This window comes from Physella acuta, unplaced genomic scaffold, assembly GCF_028476545.2.
Source record: "Physella acuta isolate Inbredline_101_S28 unplaced genomic scaffold, ASM2847654v3 ptg001420l, whole genome shotgun sequence".
In the NCBI taxonomy this organism is placed as follows: Eukaryota; Metazoa; Mollusca; class Gastropoda; family Physidae; genus Physella; species Physella acuta.
The window spans coordinates 55184-72635 of record NW_026732935.1 but is presented as its reverse complement, the minus strand read 5'-3'; the positions used below and the strand labels follow the sequence as shown (position 1 = coordinate 72635).

The window sequence follows — 17452 nt, the reverse complement described above, 5'->3', positions numbered from 1 at the left end:
ACATTAAACATTGATTTAAAAAAAAAATTAATTAGGCCTAAACATCTAATTAATTCACATTTTTACCGTGTATTATAATCGAGTCTTGACCCATGAAAATGTTTTGAAACAAATCGGTTAATAAGAAATGCTTTTTTTTTTTAGAAATCGGAAATAACTTAAAAAACTAATTCAGGTAACCGGAAAATCATTCAATAAGCAAAAAGTTTATACTTATGTATACAATTTCGACTCCAAATTGAACGGTACCTACGTGATCTGTAGTTTAGAAACTGGTGAAAATGAAACACATTCATTTATTTGAAGCTCACTCAAAATTAGAGAGTATTTAAATAACATCTTATAATCATACATAAAGTGTTGTCTACATAACTAAAACACTACTCAAGTTGCCGTAATGCAATCAAAATATAATTAAGGACAACTTTTGATTACCTAACATAATTGAAAAGTTGTGAGACTTGTGCATACACACTAATATTTATATGTTAAAAAGAATAATAATATGTACGCACTGGTTAGAATTATAATTCGATAACGTTTGACTCCAAAAAAAAACTAAAGAAACTCGTGTTCAAATATTAGAGTAAATTTTATTTTGAGATAAGCAATAAAATTAAAAGTTGATTTTTTTTTCCAGCTGGTGAATGTTATGCAATTTATTATTAAAATTCCATTTTAGATAAAGACAGAATTTTTTTTTCGTCCTTTCAAATTGTGATTGTAGTTTTTAAAATATGCGCTTGATCTCCTAAAGGTTTTGAGGCAACATTTGCACAGCCCTGATGGTCCATCTCAAGTACCTAGCGATCCTGTATATCGGGGCAAGGTCTAACGTTCATCACATGGTCCCAAAAGCTATAAGGAATTGAAACTCTAAAGAGAAAAAAGTATGTATATATATATATATATATATATATATATATATATATATATATATATATATATATATATATATATACACACATAAACAAAGGCATATATATATATATACACCTTTGTATACATAAGTGTATATATATATATACATATATATATATATATATATATATATATATATATATATATATATATATATATATATATATATATGTATATATATACTTCTGTCATTGATTAATCATTGGACTTTGTGAAATAATTAGAAATGAAATTTTTGATAATTTTATCTTTTGATGGTTTATTTTCAATACATTTATCTAAACGGGTGAATGTGCGTAATAGCTAAGCGTAAATAGGAATTTCCTGTTGGATTAAGTGTTAATGTAGGTTAAAACATTAGTAACGTGTTATAACGGTGTAAGTGCAGTAGTTTTATGTGTAGGTGTAGTGGTAGGTGTAGGTGTAGGTGTAGGTGTAGGTGTAGGTGTAGGTGTAGGTGTAGGTGTAGGTGTAGGTGTAGGTGTAGGTGTAGGTGTAGGTGTAGGTGTAGGTGTAGGTGTAGGTGTAGGTGTAGGTGTAGGTGTAGGTGTAGGTGTAGGTGTAGGTGTAGGTGTAGGTGTAGGTGTAGTTGAAGGTGTAGGTGTAGGTGTAGGTGTAGGTGTAGGTGTAGGTGTAGGTGTAATTGTAGGTGTAGGTGTAGGTGTAGGTGTAGGTGTAGGTGTAGGTGTAGGTGTAGGTGTAGGTGTAGGTGTAGGTGTAGGTGTAGGTGTAGGTGTAGGTGTAGGTGTAGGTGTAGGTGTAGGTGTAGGTGTAGGTGTAGGTGTAGGTGTAGGTGTAGGTGTAGGTGTAGGTGTAGGTGTAGGTGTAGGTGTAGGTGTAGGTGTAGGTGTAGGTGTAGGTGTAGGTGCTGATTGCAGTTGGATTTTGAAGTGGAGGTGGAAGTGGAGATGTAGGTGGAGTTGCAGTTAAAATGAGTAAGTATAGGTATAGGTATCATGTGTATAGAAACATGTATAGGTTGAGATAAGGTCAGGGAATGAGATAAGGGAAATAAAATAGGATTGAGTCAGAGATAGGGGAATCAATATCTGTAATGTACGATTAAAGAAAAAGATAGAGATATGGACAAGAATAGATATAGAAATGAGGATAGCGTCAGACAAGTAAAGTTCCATTTTCCGAACCTGACAGTCAAAGGATTAAATGAAGTGGAGTTCACATATTTCTGTGTGTTTAGCTTATGAAGGGATAAATTGGTCAGCACTGAGATTGTGATAAGGATTATGCTAGGGATTATTACAGTAAAAGGGACATGAATAGAGTAATGATTATTTTTCTGGGTATGGTTTTGATGGTGAGCGTTGTATTAATTGTCTCGAATGTCCATTTTTGCATTTTGACGATTAATTTAAAAATGTTGTGTTATCCCGGAAACCCGGGCTGAGACGGGTATATGCGGAATATGTTAAATAAACACACTATTCAGTAACATTCTTAGCTATCAAAGAGCGTTTTTTAGCAAATGATTCTAGAACCACTTTAGGACCTCTTTGCCTACTAAAACAAAAATTTCTTTTCTCAAAAAAAAAAAAAAAAAAAAACCCACGTATTACTACATTTTACAAATTAATGCTAACAGAACAAGCATATTACCAATGACTACAATATTTCATCAAATCTTTTATAAGATTATGTTAAATTAAGATTAAACAAAAATGGCGACTAAACTGATCATCGAGTCTGTATAATAAAAAACCGGTATAGTCATCCGCAGTTCCTTCCGAATTTCTCAATTCCAAGTCCTCGCAGTCTATCATCATATATTGTATTATTGGCTGAAGATAAGGTAACAAACAATTTATATTTACTATAAGCACACAAGCTAAAAAATATATTAATAAACATATGGCAGTGAACACTTCTTATTCTTCGTTCTTAATTTTTAGTGTTGGAGGGATCGAGCCATATCTGCCAGAGGGTTTGAACTCGAGGCTTTTTTTCGAATTTATCAACCATGAGCTTTGCCGACTCGACCATGCTTCCATCACAATTAAGGATTACGTGTCAACTGTTTATGCGCCATTGGGGCCACTGACTCCGATTTCAGCCTGCTTTTCTTTTTGGATTTGCTTCCATAGCCTTTGTCCAACCAAGAACAAACTACAGGGCAGCAGTTGTTTGATTTTTGAGTTGTCTCTCCTAGAAGAGTGGCTGTCCCCAGCTAACGAGCCTCATCTGCCCGAGGGTTCGAACTCGAGACTTTTCGGTTTAGCAATCATGAGCTTCACCGACTCGACCACGCCGACCCCTATTGAACACGATAATATACACTCTAGATGAGACATTTTCGCGTCAGAGGCATGGCTAGAGGGAGAAGGGCGTAAGTTCCGATAGCTAACCCTAGAAACGGGGATGCTAAGAGAGAGGCTCCGAGAGCTGACCCAAAGAACTGGGGTGCCAAAAGACAGGCTTCGAGGGCTGACCCAAGGAACTGGGATGCCAAAAGACAGGCTCACGAGCTGACCCAAAGAACTGGGGTGCCAAAAGACAGGCTCACGAGCTGACCCAAGGAACTGGGGTGCCAAAAGACAGGCTTCGAGGGCTGACCCAAGGAACTGGGGTGCCAAAAGAGAGGCTCAAGAGCTGACACATGGAACTGGGGTGCTAAAAGACAGGCTCACGAGCTGACCCAAAGAACTGGGGTGCCAAAAGACAGGCTCACGAGCTGACCCAAAGAACTGGGGTGCCAAAAGACAGGCTCACGAGCTGACCCAAGGAACTGGGGTGCCAAAAGACAGGCTTCGAGGGCTGACCCAAGGAACTGGGGTGCCAAAAGAGAGGCTCAAGAGCTGACACATTGAACTGGGGTGCTAAAAGACAGGCTCACGAGCTGACCCAAAGAACTGGGGTGCCAAAAGACAGGCTCAAGAGCTGACACATTGAACTGGGGTGCAAAAAGAGAGTCTCCGAGAGCTGACTGACACAAGGGACGGGTGTGCCAAAAAAAAATTAAACGCTCAATTCAAGCAGAATTATTTAATTAGTTAAGAAATTAAAGGCTACACGCCTTTACTTGCTGATTTCATTGCTTTCTACCTTGATTGTGTAACTAAAATAAGTACATTAAGAATAAGCCGGTCTTCCAAATCACCAAACACCATTTTTCAAGATAAGCGAGAGGCTTTCTAAGATTAAAACATTTTACTTCTTAACCTTCTAAGTAATTAAAGACAAGTCACAATAAATATTACTTTTTTTTTTTTAAATCCGATTTCGTCATATCTTTAAAAATTACAGTTTTTGAAATGTAAATATGCTCACTGAAAAGTCAAAAGCACAGGCAGGAACTGATCCTTCCGCAGCATTTTTATTTTCTGTTTGAAGTGAGACTATGCAGGGCGGGTCACGGATAAGATCGGATTCAGTCAAAGTATAATAGAAAAAACGTCGCAGTTGAAGGCGACTTCCGGCTCTGAAAAAACAAACATACAAAATCATTACTAGTATTTTTATTACAGAGATATATCATAACAAGTTCACATTTACATTAAAGTTAACATGCGTATGATCATTCATGTAATAACTAACCATCAAATTCACATTTACGTGTATCATTTAATCTTCATACTTATTGATAGATAAGTTATATACGTATATATAAATACAAACATACATTAAACTAAGACTTACAAAACAGTAGGAGTTCTGAATTTTGCAAATTCTACATTGAGTTTAGTTCCATTCTTGCTTAACCCCACCATTGCAGTATACCAATCGCCCTCGAAAGACGATCTCAAGTAAAACCAAAGTTCCTAGAAAAATAAAATATTAAACTTGTATTGAAAAATGAATTGTTATAATTTTGCACTAAAACAAATACAATCTAAATATTTAATTGCACTACTATTGCACTACTATCGAAAATACAGTATTTTTAAAAGTGTGTGTATGCGTATGTGTATGCGCATGCGTATGCGCATGCGTATGCGTTAGGGAACCAAACTGGAACGTGAACTGGAGCGTGAACGTGAATGTAAATTAGAACTTGTCACCGGCGCCTATTTTTAGATTAATTACCCACAGAGTTAAGTTTGTTTTTCTATTATTTTAAAACTAGGTATAAAATTACCGTTATTCATTGCTTATTTATCAATAAAGAAATGCATTGAGACTTTCCTGCAATGTAAAATAATTGTTTCGTGGATGGAGACAGGGCCTTTCATTAGGCACGGACGCCATTGAAAATATGGCGTTCGTGCTCATGAGATCGTCAAGTTGCATCCTAATGTCGGGCGCCGCCTCCTTAAACTTTTTTCGCAGAAAACTTTTGCTTTAATAATACGGTGTTGATTACTGATTTGAATCACATTATTAAATGCATGTGATGATATAAGCACAAAATCTCAGTGTGTTAGTGTGGAGTTTGATCTACTCGGGTGTGTGATGTATGTGTTTGTTAAGGTAATGAAGCGCTGTCTGTGTGGTGTTCGATGAATGATTGTTTGTGTATCTTTGGGAAGTGGGTGTCCTGTTGGAGTATTGTGGTAGTGTGACTAGAATAATGGGGTGTGATGTGGAGTAGTGTTGGGTTTAATTCTAAGTGCTGTTCATGTGTTGTGTTGGATGTGTGTGGAGTGATTAGGCTTCGTGTGTGGGGTAGGGTGTTGGGGTTTGGTCTACTCTGTATGTAGTGAGGTGTGTATGTATCAGGTGGTGTGCGTGAAGCGTTTAGCTAGGTGGTGTATGTTTTGAACTACTCCGATCGTTGTGTTTTGCTTGTATGTGTTTGTGTGTATGGTAAATCAAGTGTATGGTGTGGGATGAATGAGTTGGTTTGAATTGTGATGTAGTCGGAGGTGTCGTGTATATAAGCAGTGGGTGGTTGGAATGTGGGGTGTTGTGTTTTGCTTGTACGTGTTTGTGTGTATGGTGAATCAAGTGTATGGTGTGGGATGAGTGATTTGGTTTGAATCGTAATGTAGTTGGTGGTGTCGTGTATGTAAGCGGAAGGTGGTTGGAATGTGGGGTGTTGTGTTTTGCTTGTACGTGTTTGTGTGTATGGTGAATCAAGTGTATGGCGTGGGATGAGTAATTTGGTTTGAATCGTAATGTAGTTGGAGGTGTCGTGTATGTATGCGGAAGGTGGTTGGAATGTGGGGTGTTGAGTGCGGATCGGAGTGTATTTTCCTCATCTGTTATCCTCTCACTTTAGCTCATTTTAATATCAGATTTACGAAATAAATCTTTTCTTCACGAGAAAAGCAAAAGAACAATCTTTTTTTTTATGTTAAGTGCCATTATTTTCTATTCTCCGGTGTTGTAAGTATGTTAAAGGTTAGGGTTTTGATAGTTGTTAAAATAATTAAAAAAAAATACAGACCGGTGCTCTGAATGCTGTGCTTACACTCAGTTGAGTATCAAAAGGTATTAATTCAAAAGTAAAATCAACACTTGTAAGGTTATTTGAGTGAACAGCAGAACCCCATCGGCTCATGGCAAGACGCAGCATGTTGTTGTAAATGATGTTTTCGTTACATTCCGCTAAATTCCAATGCAAAAATAGAATACAAATTTGTTTTGATTGTTTTAAATTCAATGTCAATTGTTTAATAAGGTTATGTACTTCAAAGACGAATCACTGAAGCTGTAGTATGGTTGTTAACTTAAACTGTATGAGACAAGGTTCCAACCACTACCCTTTCGTTCCACTAACTCTCCCCCCCCCCATCTTCCCTTCCGTCTTGCTCAATATGTGTATCCTACGCTCAGTTTCTCTTGAAACTTTATAACTTACTAGCGTGGCCGTTCCAGCGCGGTGTCGCGGTTTCAGAAAAAAAATGTCTGACGTAAAATTTTAGGAGGGTTTCATCATTGCGTTACCATTCCTATATTCTTAGGCGTGTGCTCTTGTTTTCTAAAACTGAGATAATGAAATGTAAACAATGCCTGCGCTAAATTTTTTTGAACGTATTTGTCGGGACACGGGTTTGCCCACACTACCTAAAGGAACTTAGGTACCATAGTGCTCACAGGATAACCAGGAGCGCCAAATCGCACCGTGCCGGGGCGCCGGCAGACGCACTTAATTAAATTTAGTAAACAACTAATCCATAGTATCCACAGCCTATCGCTCTTTTTAAAACGAACGTATGCACCATAGCGCTCTTATGATAGCCCGGGTTGCAATATCGGACCCTACTGGGGCTTGTCGCCTGTCATGTCTTTAGTATGTAGCCATTTTTTTAAATGAACGTGGACGCCATAGTGCTCACATGGGAGCCCGGGGCGCTTTGGGTCACGCAATTGACGGCGCGCTTGCGGCTGCACCTATTTCAATTTTACCATTGAATATAGTAGTATTCCTTACCCGCTATGCAGTACACCCAATTAAGGTATACCAAGTGCTAAGATAGTAGATTTGGAATTCTGGTCGCCAAATCCTGTATTGACAAAAAAAAAACGCAGCCTCCTGGGCGCCAACCATAAGAAATTTTAATTTTATATTTCGTAGAATCCTTCTCGGGAGTAATTTCATCAACTTCCTATAGTTTCATAGCATAGGAATGAACGGTGTAAAACCCCATTCGACTTTTACTTTTTTTATATGCGGTGTATAGAGAAAAATATAACCCTCCCTGGACGCAACCGCTAGCAACTAGCAAATTCTTAAAAAAAGAAGTATTCTTATCAACTCTCCAAATTTTAATGGCGATTGGATTAAAGGTATAGTAATGCATAAAAGTCAAACACACGCAAACACTTTCATATATATATATATATATACATATATATATACATATATATATATATATATATATATATATATATATATATATATATATATATATATATATATATATATACTAGCGTACCCGTACCCGCGCGTTGCCGCGGGAATAGAAGAAAGTCCCACGAAATATATAAGAAGGGTTTCATCCATGCGTTACCAATCCTGTATTCTTTGACTAGTGACCTTGTTTTCTAAAAGTGAGTTATTTAAATGTAAGCAATGCCTGCGTCTGGATCATAACTATCGGGACACGGGTTTACCTACACTACCGCATGAAAACCCTGAGTGTACATTAATCACTCACCGAAATAATAAGGTGACCGCCCATATGTCAGGGACGTAGAGGGGCGCTCTGAGGAGCCCCCCCCCCCGATTACACTACCGCGTACGGACCTGGCTCCTTAAAACTAACAGGCGCCATCGTGCCAATAGCATCCTGCTAACAATGATGCAGATTGCGTTATTCGCTAAGTGACACAAATGACCAGGGTTTTTTCGTTAACTCGTAAAAAAATTATTTGACGCGTTTTAAACATCAATGTGACTGATGCAACATGTTAGCGTTACTAATGGTCTATTATTAGATGCTCGATCTCAATTTATGATTGGATTGTCTAAAAATATGCTAATTGAATCATTCGCAAAGTGACGAAACTGTTTAGATTTTTTTACGGACAAAAAGAAACATCCCAGTTAATAATCTAACCTTGGTTAATTTTTCTGATTATTAAAATAAAATGTATTACATGGCCCTCAGCGGCCCATGTGAGCCTTTGGGGGCCGAAACAGACATTTTTTTTTTTGCAGCCTAATAGCACGCTACCAGGGCGCCAGCGGACATGCCTGATTCAATTTAGTGAGTGTTCGTAACGCCCCATTCTACCACACTGTCTATCACACTGTTTAGACCGAACGTGGTCGCCATAGAGTTCACTGGAAAGACCAGGGCGCCAAATCGCATCCCACTGGGGGGGGGGGGGGGTCGCCCATGCAAAATAAAATCCCCCCTTCCCCTCCCACCCCGTGGCAAGATATATATATATATATATATATATATATATATATATATATATATATATATATATATATATATATATATATATAGCGATGGTCTCGGTCGCAAACCGACTAACTCCGAAAATGTAAATTTTACAGGAGAGACAAAAAACTGATTATTTCCTACTCGATAGCTCTAATACAAATTTTTTTTAATGATATCTCCGAAGAAACTATCTACCGACTATACTGTAGCGTTTTAAAATGAGTTTTGTTAATATTTACAAAATTATAGCAGGTTTAAAAAGATAGACGTTTTGCTCGGTCTAAAATTCTCGATGCAAACCGTCTATCTGTGCGCGCGCAGACTTAGCTGTTTTGAGCCGAAAATTTCGGTCTCAGCCGCGTTCGTTCGTTTTGTTCAGGGGTCTCCAAACTACGGCCCGCGGGCCGGATGCGGCCCGCGAGGTCCTCTCATCCTGCCCGCGGAGATCTTTTTGTCCATGGAAAAATCGTTTGTTGGTGATGGCTGAGGAACTTTGCCCAGAAAAATCAAAGACATGCCTGGAAGAAACTCGCCCCCGAAATGAAATTTGATAGTCAATGCGGCCCTCGGAGTTAAAAGTTTGGAGACCCCTGGTTTTGTTCAATGAACGTGATTTAGTTATGTTTATGTTCTTAAGTTATAATTAACACTTCATAATATTTAGATTATAGTTTTGGGCTCATATTTTAATTATTTCAGTTTATTCTACATTATGGGGTCAGTTTAATTTTTTAGTAGAGACGTTTTAGTATGGCTTTATTCATTATGTCTGTATTTAGCACTAGACTTGTTAACTGTTGAAGGTTATGCTTTATTTATTACATCTTTCTATTCTCACAGTTTATTTTACTTAATCTGGTGGGTGCTGGGTTTGTAGAATGATAATAGTAAAAAAAGAAACCGTATTGTCAGATATATTATGAATGAGACATAACACACTAATCACATTAATACTGACTTAATGTTTACTTATTTTACAAAAAATGTAACACAAAAAAATGGGTTTATTTTTTTAATTTATTCTTTGAATAAACGTCACATAAAGAAATATCAAAATGGCAACATATTTTTTAAAATCACGGAAATCATCATCAAAAGGTATGTTTATGACTTGCTTTTAGGTGCTCAAATATGAAAGCTTTTATCTTTTTTTTCTGCTCTTGTACAACTTTACAGGGGCTACAGATGAGATCATAATCTTACGACCCTAGCTTAGCAATTGCCAGCTATCTGCTAATTCATTTAGAAGTAGACAGTAGCATCAGGCGTGTACTGCAGTGCACGAATATCTGTCGCTTTGAATTCTTGATAGGTCTGACTGGTCTTTTGAGATCAGCTGGTCTCTTGTATGGTAAGACTGATCTTTTTGAGAGAGGTTGGTGTCTAATGTCTGTTATGTGAGGCTGGTCTATTGTATGTTACGACTGGTCTGTTGAGAAAGGCTGGTGTCTTGTATGGTAAGACTGGTGTGTAGATAGAGGCTCGTCTATTGTAGGATAAGACTAATCGTTAGAGAGAGGTTGGTCTATTGTGTGGTAAGAATGGTTGGGAGAGGCTGGTATCTTAGAGGGTAAGATTGGTCAATTGAGAGAGATTGGTCTTTTATATATTACGACTGGTCTGCTGAGAGAGACTGGTCTCTTGTGAGTTACTGGTGACTTAAAGAGTTAGACAAGTTTGTTGATATATTCTGGTGTCCTGTATGGTAAGATTGGTCATTTAAGAGAGTTTGGTCTTTTGTATGTTACGACTGGTCTAGTGTGAAAGGCTGGTCTGTTGAGAGATGCTGGTGCCTTTACGATTTGTCAGTTGACAGATGCTGGTGTCTTGTATGGTAAGACTTGTCTGTTGAGAGAGGCTGATATGTTTAGAGGCTGATCTGTTGAAAGAGGCTGGTATGTCAAGAGAGGCTGGTCTGTTGAGAGAGGCTGATCTGTTGAGAGAGGCTGGTCTGTTAAGAGAGGCTGATCTGTTAAGAGAGGCTGGTCTGTTGAGAGAGGCTGGTCTGTCGAGAGAGACTGATCTGTTCAGAGAGGCTTGTCTGTTGAGAGAGGCTGATATGTTGAGAGAGGCTGGTCTGTTATGTGGTAAGACTGGTCTGTTGTGAGAGGCTGGTATGCTGAGAGAGGCTGGTGTATTGAGATAGGCTTGTCTGTTCTAAAATTAATCATAAAAGCATTTACTAAAGACAACTAACCATGTCGTTGAACATGTACGCCAAACATTTTGTAACCTACCATTTAAACATTTCTTAACACGTAGCCTATCTAAACCCTCAATCTAAAGCTAGTAGTGAATTAACAATAATTAAATTTATTGCACATTCTTGTGGAAATATAATTCGAATAATATTTTTTTGATTGATATTTAGATTCTATAACGAAGATCTAGTTTCAAAGCATTGTGTTAGTCTAAAAAATTGTAAACAAATCAGTTTGGTTATTGAAAATCTGAAAATAGGCTATATTAAACAATTACTATTTGTTTATTATTCTTTAAAATGATAAAATGTAATAGAATAGTTGAACATAATTAAATATCCTTACCTATAAGTACTGTGACTGCTGTGCGGTAAAATTGTGTGATTACGGCGTGCGACTGCGTTCCCGATCAAAAGTGTACTGACAAATATAGCGATATTCGTTTTGCGCCGAGATTTTTAGCGCTAGAAATAATAGGCGGTTTGTTCAAATGATTATATCTCAATAATCATTCTACAGATTTCTCTAATATTTTCAGGCATTAGGGGGAATCATATTGGCTTTTGATTTATGTAAAAAAAAAAAAAAAGAAAATCGAATTTTTTTGAGTTAGACGGTTTGCGACCGAGACCATCGATATATATATATATATATATATATATATATATATATATATATATATATATATATATATATATATATATATATATATATATATATATATATGTATATATATATATATATATATATATATATATATATATATATATATATATATATATATATTTATATATATATATATATATATATATATTTTCCCCACGTTTTCTTTCGCGTCTGTTCTTCCAATCAAATCTTGCGATCGAAATTTCGGGCACTTCCCAGTTAGCTAGCGCGCTGAAATTTTCAGGGAAGACAATACAATATTCAATTATTATTGTTACTAAATTGATCCATGGAAAAAATTTATTGATCATTTTAGACCCCTATATATTTGTACAAAAAAGGGAAATAACCTAGTAATTGTAATTTGATGAAAACAAGGTTCTGTACTTTCCTTCTTGTGGCTTACTGAAGGAGCGAGCACGCGATTGGCTGAGTAGTGGTCACGCGGTGTTTGTGTACAAACCTATGCAAATCTGACAGAAGAAACGTCGATTGGAAAAGGCACGTGTTCTTCGTTTACCCCAAAAAAAAATTAATGCGAGAAGATAAAATCGATAGCAAGATTTGAATGCAAACAAACAGACAAAGACTAAAAAGTAGAAAATAATTATCATGAAAAACGTGGGGCGCCGTGATTTTCTTACAGTTTCTAATACTGTTGACTCTCTACAAGCTCCCTAATAAAAGTCAATAGTATTATCTAATCAATAGTAATATAACTTTTACATCTCATATTAACAATGACCGATAAAAAACTTTTACTTCGGCGCCCCACGTTTTTCATCGCTTATAGTAGAGTGATCGCTTGCATTATTGTGATGTATAGCATTTATTTTCTACTTTTTAGTTCAATCAGAAAACGTGGGTTTTTAAAAACTTTTTTAATGATAATTATTATTTATTACCAAGTATGAAAATAAAACGGAATACTCACACATTCTTGCTAGAGTTAGCAGAATCACTAAGCTAGTCAGGATCATTTTCATGTTGACTTGTAAGATTTCAATTTTAGTGATATCACTGTATATAATAACGTAACCCATTTTCATAAAACATTGTATTCGTAAATCTTCAAAACAACGTGCTTTCCGGGCTATAAATTATTTTTTTTTTAAATTATGAAAATCGTAACAGGATGTATTTTTGGGTATTGTTTATTTATATTGTGTTTAGCATGAACTTGCATAAAAGCAGCATACCTAGCCAAAGGGTCATCCATAAATGACGTCACGCTTTTTTGGACGATTTTTACCTCCTCACCCTCCCCGCCTTCACGCGTCGTCACAAAAAGCCAGACCCCCCCCCTAAAATGACGTCACACCTCAGCCTACAACCCCCTCAAAATTGATGTTGAATTTTTCTTAAAACATTGATATTTTTCCAAAATATTCTCAGAACTCTGTCAACATGCAGTATTTTGATAAATGCCTATTACACTTTATTGAATCCGTTTTCTAAAACGCGAAATAACAGCTAAAACTCGTTTTCTACCATTGCTTTTTTATAATGCAAAAAAGTGACGTCACACCATCTGAACCCCTCCCCCTTTTCCTCCTCCTCATCACACACCGTCACAAAATTACGGACCCCCCTCCCCCCTACGAGTGTGACGTCATTTATGGACGACCCCAACGGAAGGACTGTGTGAGCGAATGATCATGTTCTTCCATGCTTTTTTTTATATCGCTCACTGACGTTAAGGAAGAGAATGATTGGTATATAAGGGAAGCGTAAGGTGTACCAAGGGTGCTTGTATAGAAGAATGTAAGCCTTCACTACGTCATTCTGTTTCTTGATTGTACTTTGATTTTTGTTATCCTACTATGGATTTATCATTATTATTCCTTATGGATCTATTTTATTACTATAAATAAAGTTGGAAAATGAAAGAACTGTTCATCTGTTGAAGAAAAAACTCACAAGGACAACATATTGACTCATCAGTAAATACGAGTTGCTACAAAATTCTTTCAAATAAAGCTAGAGTGATCTCCGTTAAAATTCATCGAATATACTTAGCTAACACTAAAGTGGATTGTAAATCCAGTGCAGTCGGGATATAGGCATTTTTTTAAACGCCATGCATGAGTGCTTTTTTTTAATTACATTAGAATATCATAGAAAAGAAGGATCACGCACCAATTGAACAGCAAACAATGTGTGTATAATAGTTCGGAACATTATTACTTTATAAAGAAAACCTTGATTAAAATAAGTTATTTAATCATCTAATTAATGGGATATAAAAAAAGTAAAGTTTCCCTTTCAAACCTGACGGTCTATGGGGCAAGTTAAGTAAAGTTCACTTGTTAATGTGACCTCGGCCTTTACTTTCCCAAACGTGAGTTAGGTACCCTTCAGAGTTGAGTGGACTCAGGAACGGTCTACTGATTGGAACCCGGAATCGAACTCGAGACTTACGGGTTAGCAGTCCAGCTCTGTACCGCTAGACCACCCCGTGCCATAATTAATGGGATACGCTCAGTTTATTTCAATTTTTTTTTTAATTTTAGATCTAAAGCCTTTTAAATATTTGTACCATGTTTGGCATATGAAAGTAAGTATTTAACAGCATACTGGCAAAACCTGGCATGAACTAAAGTGGCTCGCCCAGAACAGGGGGGAATGGCGGAGATTTGTTGCTGCCCTATACTCCACAGGGAGTGATGAGGATTAAGTAAGTAATTTAACAGCATAATGTGATTCTGTCAAGAATCACATTATGACGAAAAATCAGTCTTTTTGGTGATTTATTTTAATGAGCATATCCCCTTTATTTTCTTGAACGCAGTGGCCCTTGTTTAAATACTTATTATTAAAACGGCCCACGCTTTTAATTATAGTGATATAAATAGTAGTGCATTTATATATTTAAATAAAGTAATATATATATATATATATATATATATATATATATATATATATATATAAAGTAACCGCAGATTTATTATATTTTTTAAAATTATTTTATATTTAATAAACATTGTATGATTTTCTTCTTTTAAGTGCATTTATAAAAGCTTATAATTATAAACGTTTTTATGTATTTATTATTTATATACTTTTTTGTATTAACGAGTTATACGCATGTTAAGACAATATAGTGTAGCAACAAATATATGATACACAATTTGAAAAACAGTTTTGCTTTAACAATATGATTAGTTTTACTATACGTGACACAGTATTATGGGATGGCACAGTCTAGTGGTAAAGAACTAGACCATCGCGCGCCTATGGTACGTGATGACTCGCTATTGACGTAGAGCCCCCCCCCCCCCTCCCCATCGCTCCACGCCAAAGACGGCCGTGATGACGCGTGTGGATATATCTGCCTACTAATTCGGCCCAAATTTTAATTAATTCATAAAAAAATAATTAGGCGACAAATTAAGTCAAATTGAATGTCATGATGCATTGTCTTCATGTCTTGACCCACGTACCAACTACGAACCTTATCTGAAAAGAATTATTATGGTTGGCGGTGGGCCCCTAAATGGCGTGCCTCCCCCCCCCCCGCATTGCGGGGGTCTGGCGGTACTGTAGTTCCGCCCCTGGTGACACCACGAAGTGCCGCACCGGGTGACACCTGGCATAGCGACGCCACTGGGGGGAAGGGGATAAAGAGGATTGGCGTGGACCATGGAATGTGTAATCAAATATTTTAAGAGGATTTTAAACGTGTGACCCGTTATATTAACCTATTGAACTCTGTTACTGCAACCTAATTAGAAGTTTTAATTAAGGCACATGCAGTACATTATTAACTTACGCAGTAGCATCCCATATTGTATTTTGCATCATTTTGGAAAACGCTACTATCACATTTTAAGAAGTAAAAGCACACGCTTCTTTAGTTAGCAACGTAAACACTTACGAAAAACACGAACACATTTCATCCAACTTACACTTTATAACTTCGATTCTTTGTAAATTTACTGCTATCTATTATCGGTCGCCTTTGATAGTAGCACAGTGCGGCTGAAGGAACGAAATATATAGACAGCTTAGGAGGCTGGGCGTGTTGGATCATCATCCAATAGGAATGTTTCATTAGTCAATCAACGAATAAACCCATATCTACCATGTAAAATACGTACTCGGTAGGCGTACAGCTTTCTTCAAGGCATCTCTTCCAGCCCCCCCCCCCCCCCGAAGATAGTCTACCGCCCCGCCCCCACCAACGAAATGAAATTTATATAGAAAACATATACTTTTAGCTGTGTCCAACCCCCCACCCCCACCAAGAAAGTCTACCGCCCCCCCCCCGAAAATTTCAAGTGCCCCCCCCCCCCCCCCGTAGAAAAAAGTCTGGAACAAATACTGGGCGTATCATAGCTGTTGTATAGTATTTCATTTAACATATCAAAAATAGAATAACTATTGCATGTTGACTATATGAGATTTTGTTTCACCTAATTCTTAAAGTGGACTGTTCCAAACAAAGATGAGATTGGTTGGTGATAAATGGTAGTATTGTATTAACTGGTCGTTTAAAAACTAGTTCAGGGAAGGGATAACATTAGTTATAATTCGAGTTGATAATACCTAGCATACTTTGAACATAGTTACTGGAAAGATATGAAAGGAAAAACTCCGTAACGGAAAATTGCACACTAAATACTGGGCAATGACGTATTCGTACTCGTACTCGCAGTAACACTCACACTCACATTCACGCTCACACTACACTCACACTACACTCACACTACACTCACACTACACTCACACTACACTCACAGTCACAGTCACAGTCACACCCACACCCCCACCCCCACCCTTTTCCCCACCCCCACCCCCACCCCACCCCCACCCCACCCCACCCCTACCCATCCTCATCCTAATCCTCATCCTCATCCTCATCCTTATCATAACACTCACACTCACACTCACACTCACACTCACACTCACACTAACACTCACACTCACACTCACACTCACACTCACACTCACACTCACACTCACACTCATACTCACACTCACACTCACACTCATACTCATACTCATACTCATACTCATACTCATACTCATACTCCTACATCCAATATCCCATATCCCATATCCGTATCCACATCCTCATACTCATCCATATCAACATGCCTTTCCTAATCCCACACCATATCATGCCCATGCTTAAACAATAATACCAATACGTATCTCACGTTCAATCCGTTTTGATTAATTATACTCCATATCCCATATCCTTATCCACATCACTTTGCTCATTTCCATTCATATCATCATCCTATGGCAAACAATATAAACCAGATTTATCTCAACGTTCAGTTAGTTTGATTAATTAAACTCCATCTAAATTGAAATCCTCTACTCACTCTGTGTACATAACACAGAAAGCATGGAATTATGTTTTCATATCAAATATTTAACTAATTCCGATTTTATTATGTTGTGTTTCGTGAGGGGTCTTCCATTTTAAAACCCTTCCTTTTGTTGTTTTGTAATAAATTAATCTACAAACACATTCCAATATCTAACTCATAAAGCAATTTTCAAACATGTTCTAAAGCTGATTAACTAATCAAATATTTCCTTTATTTTTACCCTTATGCATGTGCACATGTAATGTAATAAGACAGGGGTCGCAACCTGCGGCTCGCCAGCCGCATGCGGCTCTTTTGATGTCGAGATGCGGCTCTTCATCTCCACACACAAATATCAATAATTGTTTTATTTTTATTTTCAAAACTCATAAAAATATTGTTCTGCAACAATCGGTAATAAACGATCTATATATAAAAGCAAAGTTGTCGGGTGCCCGACAACAAGAGTCTGCCTTGGGGCGATAAAACCCGAGAGCCGGTGCCGGTTGGTAGAAAAGTCCACGTAGAGGGGGTCAAAACTGACCTCGAC

The 17452-nt window shown here is 37.2% G+C and overlaps 1 protein-coding gene across 1 annotated transcript; it reads right to left on the bottom strand.

The window, feature by feature from the left end:
• Positions 1-573: 573 nt before the first annotated feature.
• LOC131927570 (uncharacterized) lies at positions 574-15544 on the bottom strand. The gene is made up of 7 exons (XM_059283282.1): positions 15490-15544; positions 12516-12601; positions 6263-6423; positions 4573-4694; positions 4204-4354; positions 2611-2717; positions 574-876 (listed from the first exon to the last, which is right to left on the bottom strand). Exons 2-7 carry the CDS (start codon positions 12565-12567, stop codon positions 804-806), a joined length of 666 nt encoding a protein of 221 aa, XP_059139265.1. The 5' UTR covers positions 12568-12601; positions 15490-15544; the 3' UTR covers positions 574-803.
• Positions 15545-17452: the final 1908 nt, after the last annotated feature.